The sequence below is a fragment of the Solanum stenotomum genome, chromosome 8 (genome assembly GCF_019186545.1).
Source record: "Solanum stenotomum isolate F172 chromosome 8, ASM1918654v1, whole genome shotgun sequence".
In the NCBI taxonomy this organism is placed as follows: Eukaryota; Viridiplantae; Streptophyta; class Magnoliopsida; order Solanales; family Solanaceae; genus Solanum; species Solanum stenotomum.
Window position 1 is genome coordinate 33,655,965 of NC_064289.1, and position 12,746 is coordinate 33,668,710.

Below are 12,746 nucleotides of genomic sequence, written 5' to 3' on the forward strand. Positions count from 1 at the left end.
CCAATCCTCATTAGTACATCTCTCAATAGCTCAGGCAACATATTAGCCCAACAACTTTGCCTCAAAGCATCGAGTGTCAGTACAATCCTGAACAATCCTATATGACCTAGAGTGAGATCCTTTCCGAGAAATGCTCTCAAACTCATCCTTCATGTCCTGAATTATACTCTTGAAGGACATGTTAACACCTATATATCAACAGATTACAAACACCCAATGTACGCAACATTAACAAGATCTCTTTCTATACTTACAAACCAAAAAAGTAACACCCAATGCAACCTACACCTTTTCAAGAATCAATTTTGGATGCAAATTTTGTACCATACCAATAATCCTCCTTCACCTAGTACCCATGTCCTGCTTCTTGATAAAACCTAAAAATAAAGTCAACTTTGTGTTGTACAATCCACCATAAACATACACCAAAATTGATAATCAGTCATCTGTAAACCTAAAGTTCCTTAAAGAAGGTGTAAAATGAACATGTGATAGAAGTGTTATATTGGAATACATACAGGTGGAGAGATATTGATATTAAATGTGGCAAGAAAAGGTAGCTGAGAAATTTAGATGCCTCCATAATCTGCCCCATCCGTGTACCTGCTTCTCTTGCAATTAATTACTGCAATAATTAAACAGTTGCCACTTTCCTCCTTTCATTTTCCCATTTGGTACAACATTCAACAAACATATTAATGACAAGTGTAAACAGTAACTATCTCAGTTTTAGTCTTGGTCTGGTTTTAAAAGATTAAATTGTTTTCTAAATCCAAATGTAATTTCATTTATACTTCCTACTTACATTTAGTATTGAGTATTTATGACGTATTTAAAATCATAGGCTAAAAAATTTATAGCAAATTTTATGACACGTTTGAAATTTCATAATTTTTTTCATTCTTAGTCATATACTTCCTGCATTTCAAAATAATTGAATTGTTGGGGGTGTTTCATAACATTTAAGAAAAGAAGATTAGGATATAAATTAGACATTACTTTCCATTTTTCCCTTATTAATTATTGTCAAATTAATTGTTAAAATAATTCTAAAACAATTAAAGTTTTTTGAACTCACCCCATAGAAAATCCAAATGAAGAGTAAAATGGAAGAATATTCTAAAAATGGTCTTGAAAATTGAACAATTAAGTTAATTTGAAATATGAAAAATGTCTCAACCCTCAACAATTCAATTATTTTGAAACAAAGGGAGTAGTATTTTTTTTTTACCTGATGTCCGGAGCTTGTATTGGAGCCCGATTTTTTTTATATATATTCAGAGTTCAAACCCAAAACTTTTGGTCAAGAATGAAAGAATGTTTATGTATTTCAAAGGCAGAATACATAAACATGACCGTTAACTTGGCTTCAGTGGACAATAATGTCTTCTAATATTGAATGTGCACAAGTATATACCTAAACTTGTAGAAAATTGAGCAAGTAGACACACATGCATAATACACGTAAGACGCCACGTAAGACACAATGTGTCAATTTGCTCAATTTTATACAAGTTTAAGTGTGTACTTGTGCATACCAAAAATTAAAAGTTATAATTGTCATGTGACACCAAATTAGGTTATGTTTATATATTAGGACGAATTTCAAATATATAGAAAAATAAGTTAGGTGAGGAAGTCTAATCCGAACACCTACTGGGTAGAAATAAGATAGGTGAGTTGCCACTTCGGTAGTTGAATTGAATGGAGTAATAGAAAAAGAGGGGAAAATTGAAGAGAAGGAAAGATGAGGTTATAACAAGGAAGGAAGAGAATAGGGTTGCGGTGAATTGAGAATGGTGGGACCACAGAGGCCACAGTTCGTTCTCTTTGGATCCTCTATTGTTCAGATCAGTTACAGCAATGGCGGTTGGGGTGCTATTCTCTCTGACATTTATGCCCGCAAAGTATCCCTCTCTCTTTCTCTCTTTCTACTAGTATTTGTTTGTTGCTGTGTGTGTCTTATCACTTCATGTTTTGCAATTTGTTATTCTGGAAACTATGCTGGGGTTACACAAACAAGGAATAGTATACCAATTACATTTATCATAATGACACAATCAACTATGCTGGTTGCCAAAATGAGTTTACGCCTTGTTCTGCAGCTTGTGTATACTCAAACTCTCACATCCTCTTCACAAGTAACCTAGTTGTCTAATATTACATTTCCAATGTCTAAATAATGTTATTACAAAACTAGTTACTTGCCTATCATTACCCTACTACTTCCATACTTAGGGTTCGTTTGGTTGGGAACAAATTTAATTAACTTATCCCATCATGTCACTTTGGTATAAATAATCCAAGGACTACTTAATACCTCCGATCAAATGCAGGATAAAATAATCCTGCATTTTATCCCGGGATTATTATACCTTATACCTCACACCTAACGACTCCTAGGTTTAAAGTCGTACATATCTTTCCTTTCATCAAGTTTGAAAACTTACATTGAAATGTTTCTTGTGCTTCTCATCGTTCTCACACTTCACTAAATTCCGATATCAATGAGCCAGTGAGGTGCCATGTGTTTTATAATGAAATATCTGCCTGGAGAGAAAGTCTAGTGCCAGATCAAGAATCTTCATTTTCTGTTTATTAATTTGCAATAGTAGGTATCCCTGCTACATAGTTTTTTTAATAGTTATCATAGGTCTTGAATGTTAAGTTACACATATCTGTTTTTTCTCGGTGTTGGAATCTTAACCTTTCCAGCATTGTCCAGTTAAGTGATTTTCTTGATGTTGGAATAAATTAACCGAGATATAATGGACGAGAGTTTCATTTGATGACAAATCTTATGACTGCAAATCTATTGTGTATGCCTTGTTTTGGTATTGACTCCATGTTACTTGGGGAAATTTGAAGTACTCTCTTGTTGTGATCTTAAATGAGCTATTACATAGGAGCGGGGGTTTTACGTTGTGCGCACCGAAAGGGTAGCGGCTGCGGGTTTCCCTTGTCATAAAAAAAAAGTGCTTGTGTTGAAGTTTTCAGGTTCAACATTTATTGCAAAGTACCTCTTATACAAAGTTGTGTCTCATCACTCATGCACTAACAAATCCTGGTTTAAGCTATTATACATCACAGTTTCATTAACTTACGCAGAGAGACTTGATTTAGTAGAGATTAGAGAGTAATACCTTCTACTCTACTGTAGGCGGACGTATTATTGCGAGGTTACTATGGTTGGAACTCAAGACGTGCTATACAGGTCCTTGATCAAGTGTTTCCAAAGGTATTGCATCTTGCTCCTCAATATCTCTGAATGGTCAAGTCATGTGAATGTTAAAGTATAGCTTGTTAGATTAAACGCTCCCTCTGCCTTATTTCTTCTTTTATTGTCAGTTAAAAGACTGCTTAATACTGCTGTTTGACAATATTTTTCCCCAAGAAATAGTGCTATTTGCGATAGAACTTAGCTATGTTTTTTGGTTCATATCATCTGACTATCAGAACATTATCAATGTCTTCTTGGATTTTTATTGTGGAGAGCTTTTAAGAATTGAGAATGTCCTGTAGAAACCTACTTGTGTTTTTTTAAAGATATCTCATCTGGACATCTGATATTGGACGACATCTCCTATATACTAACTTTTGACTTCTTAAATGGTGTTTTCCTCTTCCAGGATGCAACTGTTCAGCCTACATTGGTGATAGTTTACTTTGGTGGTAATGATTCAATGGGACCTCATTCATCTGGATTGGGTCCTCATGTACCTCTTCCAGAGTACATTGAGAACATGAGAAAAATTGCAACTCATCTCAAGGTATCTTACTTTATTACAGGAATGTCCTTTTCTTTTGTTTTCGAGCTGCCTGTTTTCTATTTTTATCTATAAAAACACGAACGGTTAGCTGCCTCAAGAGAACATAACGCCTTTAGATACATAATATTCGAGAAATCTTGAAATTATTTCACTTAGTTATATACGTTGGGTTTCACTTACTTAAACAAACTACAGTAATCATTGATCCCTGAATTTTTCTTTTTCTTGTTTTCTTTTTGGTGGGGGTGGTTAGAGCCTCTCAGAGAATATTCGCATAATTTTTCTCAGTTGTCCACCTGTTGACGAGGCCAGAATTCGTGAAAATACAAGGTAATTCGATACCCATCATCAATATCATGTTATCTTTTACATTTTTTCTGTACTTATTTCCAAGTTTCATTCTCTCTGAACTGCATTTTGCCCTTTTTCTGATTAATGAAAAACAATTCCATCTCTTTTGCAAACAGTCCATATTTCAGTGAGTTGGTTCGAACAAATGAGTTATGTCGACAGTATTCTGAGGCCTGTATAGAGCTATGCAAAGAGATGAATCTGAAGGTTGTTGATCTTTGGACAGCACTTCAGAAAAGAGAAGATTGGTTGGCTGCTTGTTTCACGTAAGTCCAGCTAACTTTGTGTTTGAGCAAATGTATCTCTACCAAATTGAGAACATCTGCGATCATTTAACTCATTTTTGCAGAGGAAACAAGGGTTAAATTTGTTTGATGTTTTTATACAGGGATGGGATTCACTTAGCGGAGGAGGGGAGTAAAATAGTTGTTGAAGAGATCCTCAAGGTGTTAAAAGAAGCTGAGTGGACACCTAGTTTACACTGGAAATCCATGGCAACAGAATTTCCTGAAGATTCTCCTTATGATTTGGTTTTAGTAGATGGTAAATCCACAATAAACCCATCTGACTGGACCTACCATCGACAAATTCAATGGGATTAGATTTCCTTTTCCTACTATTCAAACATTCACAACGTATCCTATAATTTTCCTTTTCATTTAAATGCTAGTTTGTTACTTCTTTATTCATAAAGTATAATATATTGAAATTACTTTTCGCCCAAGTAGGCCTTAGTTAATAATAAATAATATATCTAGTTTGAGATAATGTGATTGTATCTTCTATCGTAGGATGAACAATGTAGCACTTTTGTTCCACAAGTTGGAGATGGAATATGTCCAACATTCCCAACTTGAATAACATATCATTGTGTAATTGTTTTTCCAATGCTTTGGTAAAGACATCTGTCATTTGATCCTTACTTTCTATGTATTCTGCCTTAAGTATACCTTCTTGCAATCTTTCTATGAAGAAATGATGATCTAACTCTATGTGTTTTGTTCGTTCATGAAACATTGAATTTGAGATAATCTGTTTTGCTTTATATATTTCTTTAGTCCTACTAAAATACAATTATCTAAGGTGTTTCTTAAGAAAATAACACAAAATATTAGATGAGTGGTGACACTTAAGTATATTCGACAAAAAGTAATATGAAATCACATAAAATAAAGTAAAAATTGTATTAAATAGCAAACATTTAATTCATATTAAATGTTATAGCTACAATTTAATTTATTTCTGATGCACAACTACTATTCTGCATATTTTGCCATCTAGCGGGACCCATGGTTTTGTAAAACTTAAATAAAAAAACGGAAAGAAGATATATTTATATATATCTTTATACAAATCAAAGCGGATCTTTTCTCTTCCTACTACACCATTTTCTCCTAAATTTTCTCACCCACATTAGTTTTGATTTTTGAATTTTCATCATTACCCTCTCGATTGTGGCATCAAAATTTCAGGTAATCGCCAAAAACATGTGTAAATCAACTTAATTTTTTTTTCTTGTTATTCTATATAATCTTTTCTATTTTTTTTCATGAACCTTCATATACATATACAAATTCAACTAATACAGATTTATATTTATATATAGATTACACATATTTACATATACAACTGAAAGCACAACAAAAAAACATATATTTATACAAATTACAGCTAACATTGTTTCTTATTTGTATACAAATTTCACATATATACTTATACAAAGAATATATACATATACAAATTACAATTATATGTACATATACAATGGACAAGCCTAACAAAAAACACATATATTTTACAAATTACATCTAATATACAAACGCAATTATCAGAATTAAAGATGAACTTGTATTGTATACATATACAAATATAGAAAAAAACTGAAACGTTTCATATACGAATAATCCAATTGTATAAATGAATTTATACAGAACTAACCAATTTGTATATGAATTGAATGTATTTAGCGAATTATACAAATTTGAAGCTCCATAGCAAACATAAATATAAGTATGGAGTGCAATTATCTAAACTATAGCTATAAAGCACTAATATGGATATCATCTTTGTCATTCCTAAAATTTACTCTAAAATAAATATTGCAAATTAATAAGTCATAATGAAAATGGTCATAATTTAAAACTACTAGGTCATGCTAAAATAAGTCTAATAAGTATTAATTACATGATTAAACATACAAGAAGAATTAAAATTAGGTTATGTATTTTAAATGTCTAAACCAACGTAAAACAAAAGAACAAATATTCAACATTATTGTCATTCTTAATGTTGTTAATTTTTTTGTTAGCATCAATATTGATTTGATTTTGATTTGAGCATTATTAGAGTTACTACTCCCTCCGTTCAACAATAGTTGTCCATTATACTATTTTGAGATGTCCAACAATACTTGTCCTCTTTATGAAATCAATTACTCCCTCCGTTTCACAAAGAATGATCTAGTTTGACTTGACACGGAGTTTAAGAAAATAAAGAAGACTTTTGAATCTTGTGGTCCTAAATTAAAGTTATGTCAAATGTAGAAAACTGTCCTTTAATATTGTGGTCCTAAACATGCCACGTAGAAAACTGAAATTAAAATATTACCAAAAAAAGAAAGACGTCATTCTTTTTTAAACAGACTAAAAAGGAAAGGAGGTCATTCTTTTTGAAACGGATGGAGTAATAATTTTACACTAAGTTTCTAATTTACCCTTATCACTAATTATAGTCATTTCTCTATTACATTTTTCAAGACTTTATATTTTTATATTCAAATGGTGATATAGTAAAATTATTCTTCTATTTATAGTTTCTTAAGAAGCGTTCAAAATCAATAATGTACATGTATTGTTGGACAGAGGGAGTAATATCTATGTACTATAATCTTTATTGGACCTACTAAAATTCCAAGTCTCAAACACTTGAAATAATATGTTAAAAGATAAAAAATAATTCTAGAAAAACATAAGAAATGTTTAGAAATTATATCAAAGTAAATACTTCTATGAATAAAATAAATTATAAAAATTATATATATAATGTCAGGTTGATTTGGTATTTAGTTGATTTTTTTTTTAGTTAAAATCAAATCAATCCAAGTATAGTCAGATTTGTTTTTCCAATACCAACTCAAGTCAAACTAAACCATTAATCAACTCTTTTTCTTCAATTTGACTCAACTTACGATATGGTTCAATTTTCGATTCGATTTTGTACATCCCGACCAATAACTTCCTAATGCACATACTTACCGATGAGCCTTTTTAAAAATTATGTAGAAACCTAATTTAGAAAGAGCAAGCTCATAAAGTGAAGGTGAAAATGGGGCACATTGTAAAGGCTATTCAAACTTGAATTGCATCTGTTCCAAGAACATTTTGGGGAACAAATTAGGAAAGTTGCAAAAACTTTTAGAAAATCAAACTTGTAAGTTGTAGGGTCTAAAAGATCATGTAACATCTTGCAAGAAGAAGGTAATAATTGGAAATAGTCATTTTTGGAAAGAATTAAAATCTGGAAATTTGTTTAAGTTAGGAGAAGTTGAGTTTTGGTCAACTTCAAACGGCAATAATTCCTAGATCAGGATGAGTTATGTGTATTTACAGATATTGTTGGAAAGCTCTTGGAATTATCTTTCCAACGCCGCTAAGTTTGCGCGATTCCGAGTTCGTATGAGTGAGTTATGCCCTTTGGAAGTTGGGTTGTTCAAATAAGGAAATGTCCAATCCGGATTTGTAAAGGGTGTTTTGGTATTTTCCTTACCCTTTTATTTTAATTCGTTTTTGGTAATTACTTAGGTGTCTAAACTGATCTTATTCAGTTTATGCTTTCGGGAAAAAGAGTTAGGGTTTTAGAGAAGAGAAAAGAAGAGGAGAAGGAGGAAGAGGAAGCAAGATTCGCCAAGATCGTCGAAGTTTAGCTTGTGGATTTCTTCGGGGGTGATCCCTACAAGGTATGTGAGATCACATAGCGTTGGGTTAGTTCACCCACGCGCCAAGCATGTTTAATTCAGCGTATTTTCGTCCTAAAATGATTGAGAATTTGATGTTCTTGATAGTTGTTCTTGAATTGATTTCGTTCTTGAACATGAGTTGGGGATTAAGGAGTTTCTTGATGATTAAGTGTTGTTTCTTTAAATTGTTGGGTTAGATTTTGTGTATATGATTTGGGTACATAAATCTAAAGTGAATTTGAGAAAAAGAATCGAAATAAAATGATTTAGGATCAGAAAACGAGATCAATAGCTCGTCAGAATTTTGCCTGAAGGGAGGCTGGCGCGGTGCGCCAGCAGTGCGCTAGATTTGAGCCCCAGTAAGTTGGGGCTGACGCGGCGCGCCCGGGATGCGCCCAAATCGTCGTTTTTCACCAGTTTTTGTCGTTTAGCCTATTTAAGTCCTTCTAAAGTGTATTAACACTTTCTATTGATTCTAACTACTCTAAATGACTTCTAAACATCTAGAAATCATCCAAAAACATGAATCATAACCTTGAATCCATAAATTCAAATTCAAGGAAAGTTAAGAGCCAAGTTTAGAAAGTTCTTCGAGTCTTTTCAAGAAGTCTTTTGCAAATACTTTTAAGTTTGTTTTAAGACTTACAGTTCAAGTTGAGTAAAGAGTAAAGATTGAGGTTCATTTCTTCAAAAATATATGGGGACAAAGTATTCCCGAAAAGATTTAAAATGTTTTCACATTTAAATATGAACGGAAACTGAGATTTTCAAAGAGCATTCGGGATAGTTTTCAGAAAAGAGAAATAGCTTTCTAAATGAAGCAAGCAGGGAAACTGAGATTTCCGAGATAGCCTTTGAGCTAAGTTTTTTAACACTAATCTCAAATCATAGAAGAAATATGTTTTTAAACATAAAGAACTAAGTATTTTTGGGAGTAGTATTGAGCACCGATATGGGGATGCGAGTTCATATTAACTCAAGTCTCCATAAACCATGTAGCCATCATGGGTAGAAAAAGGTCATATTTTTTAGATAAATTCTTTTCGCATAGACTAGTGGATCTACTTAGTGAGTTAGCTTCCTATATCACGGCAAGGTATAGGATGGACATCGAAAGCGTGAAGTAAAGCGTTGTATCATCACTATAGTTCTTAAGTGATGGTTGTCGGTTAGAGAAACTCCCACAATAGTAGTAGCATGGTTCCTCAAGGGGTTCTGCTTAGTGTGAATGGGGGTATGGGACTTCATTCATGCATTGCACAAGTAGACTTTGAGAGGGAGCATGGTTTGTCCTTTAATGATATTATGATTATGAATTGACAACATGTTTTCAACAGTTTTTATTTATATTGCACTTGTTTTAAACTGCTTTATAATGAAATGAGTTTATTTAAGTATTCAAGAGTTGAGAAGAGCCAAGGTAAGTGTTTCTTTCATAATCTCTTTCGAGCCTATGTTGTTTTAGCATTCCAACTCGCATACTCGTACATTCAATGTACTGATGCCAGTTGGCCTGCATCGTCTTATGATGCAGACACAGGTAACTAGGATCGGCATCCGGCGCATTCGTTGATCCAGTGAGCAGTTCAGACTCTGTTGGTGAGCCTTTTTGCATTCCAGAGGACTCCTTCACATTGCTTTCAGTTTTAGTATTAGTTCATTAGGCCTGTCCCGACATCCATCTCAGTTGTTTAGAGGCTTCATAGATAGTCAGACAATCAGACAGTCAGTTAGTGAATTCAGTTGTCTTTACTTTTCATTTTATATGTTAAGACTTGAGTTGCCATTTTGGCCAAATTGAATGTTGACTATTAAACATTCTAAGTTATTTCATTTGTTAAGTTGAGTAGTGTGCTATTGATCTTTATAAATATGCATATAGTCTTCCGCTGAGTTAGTAAGCCAGTCCAAGGGTTTGCTTGAGGCCAGCAATGGTCTTCGAGTGTCAGCCACGTCTAAGGTGTAGGCTTGAGGTGTGACAGAGCACTTCGCTAGCACTTAGAAAAGAACTACACTCCTTATAACAACAATTAAGAGAGAGCTTATGGAGTACAAATACAAGCTCTAATTTTTTTTTAATTTTTTTTTTAAAAAACAAATTAAGATTTAAAGAATATGATTTCAAATCATATATTTGTGCTGGTTTAATTCAAAATCATTCCTTGCATAAAAAATATAAGTCCAAGATTAAGCTCAAATATTTTTAAAGTTTTTCTTTTAAAAAAAAAAAAGAATCAAAGGAATTGTACAGATTATAGTACTTCTTCTGTCTCATATTAATTGATCACTTTCCTTTTTACACATATATTAAGAAATTATAAATAAGAAGATAATTTTACTAAGTCATCCATTGAAAAACTTCTTGAGAAATTTGCAAACAAATATAAACACTTTCAAAAAGAATGAATTGCAAAGTAATATAGGAAAAAATGAGTTAATATTGCTTTCTTAATTTAGTAAGCTGGACAATTAATATAGAATAATTATTTTTAGTAAGATGATCAAATAATATGAAAGAGGAAGTGTACCATTTACTATACTTGAAATAAAATATACACTTGTACAAAAAAAAAAATTAAATCTTAATTATTTCTAGATTATTTTTCCTTTTATTCCTCCAACGTGAAGACAACAAACCTATTGACTTGTCCAAATTGTGAACTTGACACTTTTTTTTTCATTTTTGCACCATTATATTACTCCCTTCGTCCAACAATACTTGTCCACTATACTAAAAGTAGATGTTTAACAATACTTGTCTACTTTATGAAATTCATAGATAATTTTTCTCTTAGTTCCTAATTTACCCTTACCATTAATTATAGTCATTTGTCTATTACATTTTTCAAGACATTATCTTTATTATATTTAAAGGGTAATATAGTAAAATTACCCTTCTATTTATAGTTTCTTAAAGAATGTGTCAAGTCAATAGTGAACAACTATTGTTGAACAGAGCGAAGATACTTTTACTCATTACTTAGGGTGTGCTTGGTATGGAGGAAAATGTTTTCCAATTTCTCCATGTTTGGTAGGCTTAAATGTTTGGAAAATGTTTTCCAAATCAACTCATTTTCTTCAAATTTAAGGAAAATGACTTACATTCCAAAATTAAGGAAAACATTTTCCAAAATTATATTTCATGATTTATTTATTTTTTCTTACCCTACCCTACCCTACCTGACCCTCCCCATTCAAACAAAAAAATTAAAATTTTCTTATTTTTTTAAATTTCAAATATGTTTTTGTCCCTACCAACCCCCCTTCCCCCCCAACAAAATAAATTAAAATTTTTAAAAATTAATTTTGATAAATGTTTCAAATTTTAAGATTTTTTTTCCCTCACCCAACCCCTACAAACCCTCCTACTCCCNCCCCCCCCCCCAAAAAAAAAAAAATTGTTTTTGAAATATGTTTCAATTTTAAAAAAAGAAAAAAAAATTACGCCACTCCCCTTCCACCCCACCCCCGTAAATTTTTTTTTAAAAAAATATTTCAAATTTCAAATTTTTTCATTTTTTACCTCACCCCCACCTAGTCCTCCCCCATCAATATTTTTTTAAAAAAATTGTTTTTGAAAAATATTTTAAATTTTAAAAAATTTCATTTTTTATGNCCCCCCCCCCCCCCAGGTCATCCCCGTCAATTTTTTTTTTTAAAAAAATTAAATTAATTTTTGAAGAAAGCACCATGAAATATATTTCCCGAAGGATCGAAATATTTGTTGATTAGATATTTTGTGCTCTATGGCTTCGGAATTCACCGCGATTTTACTGTGCTCTTTAATATAATGACCTACTCTTTGCATTTCATATTATTTGGTCTCTATTAATTTGATATAATCCTTAAAAAAAAAGAAAAATAATATGTTTAACTAAACTAATTTTATTAATAGTGTTTGGGAACTCTAAATTTAATTACTATTATATAATATAGTTAAGGGTAGTACGATTGTTTTCTTCTTAATTTACTAAAATAAAAAAATAAATAAAGTATCTATATTTGATGGCTGAGTAAAATGAAACAGAGTGAGTACTTCCATCGTGTCATTTTACGTTACACTATTTAACTCGACATGATAATTAAAAAAAAAGAATTTAAAACTTATGATTTAAAATAATCATTAGATATTTGTGTGACTAAAAATTATTTAATTAACAGTAAAAGGAAAATTTTAAAATTAACTTATTTCTAATTATAATAAAATAATAATTTTTTTCAGAACGAATTTAGAAAGAGTATCATAAAATAGAATAGCTGACTGCTGAGTAATAGTTTTTCAACGTAAAAATAGGATGAAGAATTTCCGGACGCACACTTTGAAAGGAGAATTTATGGGGATTAAGAGTGTGTTTGGTGCGAAGGAAATGGTTTCCTAAAAAATGTTTTTCTTGGAAAATATTTTCCTAGAAAATGTCTTCTTGGAAAATAAGTGAATTTCTACCTTATTTTCTCAGTTTTGGTTGGTGAATGAAAAATATTATTCAGAAATATCTTTTAGAATAAAAAATGTTCTATAATTTTTTATCTGAAAATTAAGCCCGATAATTGATCTAGTACCTGACCTCGACACCCAAACTAGGACAAGACCCCAATAACTGTTCCAAAATCAGAACTTGAGATTTGACCCAGGACCTAATCCAAGAATCTTTTTTTCAAAAACATTTTTA

General features: G+C 31.7%; 1 protein-coding gene across 1 annotated transcript; it reads left to right on the plus strand.

Annotated features, from left to right (window-relative positions):
• The first annotated feature begins 1,700 nt into the window (after positions 1 to 1,700).
• On the plus strand, positions 1,701 to 5,043 carry LOC125874772 (GDSL esterase/lipase CPRD49-like). The gene is made up of 6 exons (XM_049555793.1): positions 1,701 to 1,907; positions 3,161 to 3,238; positions 3,630 to 3,770; positions 4,024 to 4,100; positions 4,238 to 4,387; positions 4,510 to 5,043. Exons 1-6 carry the CDS (start codon positions 1,797 to 1,799, stop codon positions 4,721 to 4,723), a joined length of 771 nt encoding a protein of 256 aa, XP_049411750.1. The 5' UTR covers positions 1,701 to 1,796; the 3' UTR covers positions 4,724 to 5,043.
• The last annotated feature ends 7,703 nt before the right edge of the window (positions 5,044 to 12,746 follow it).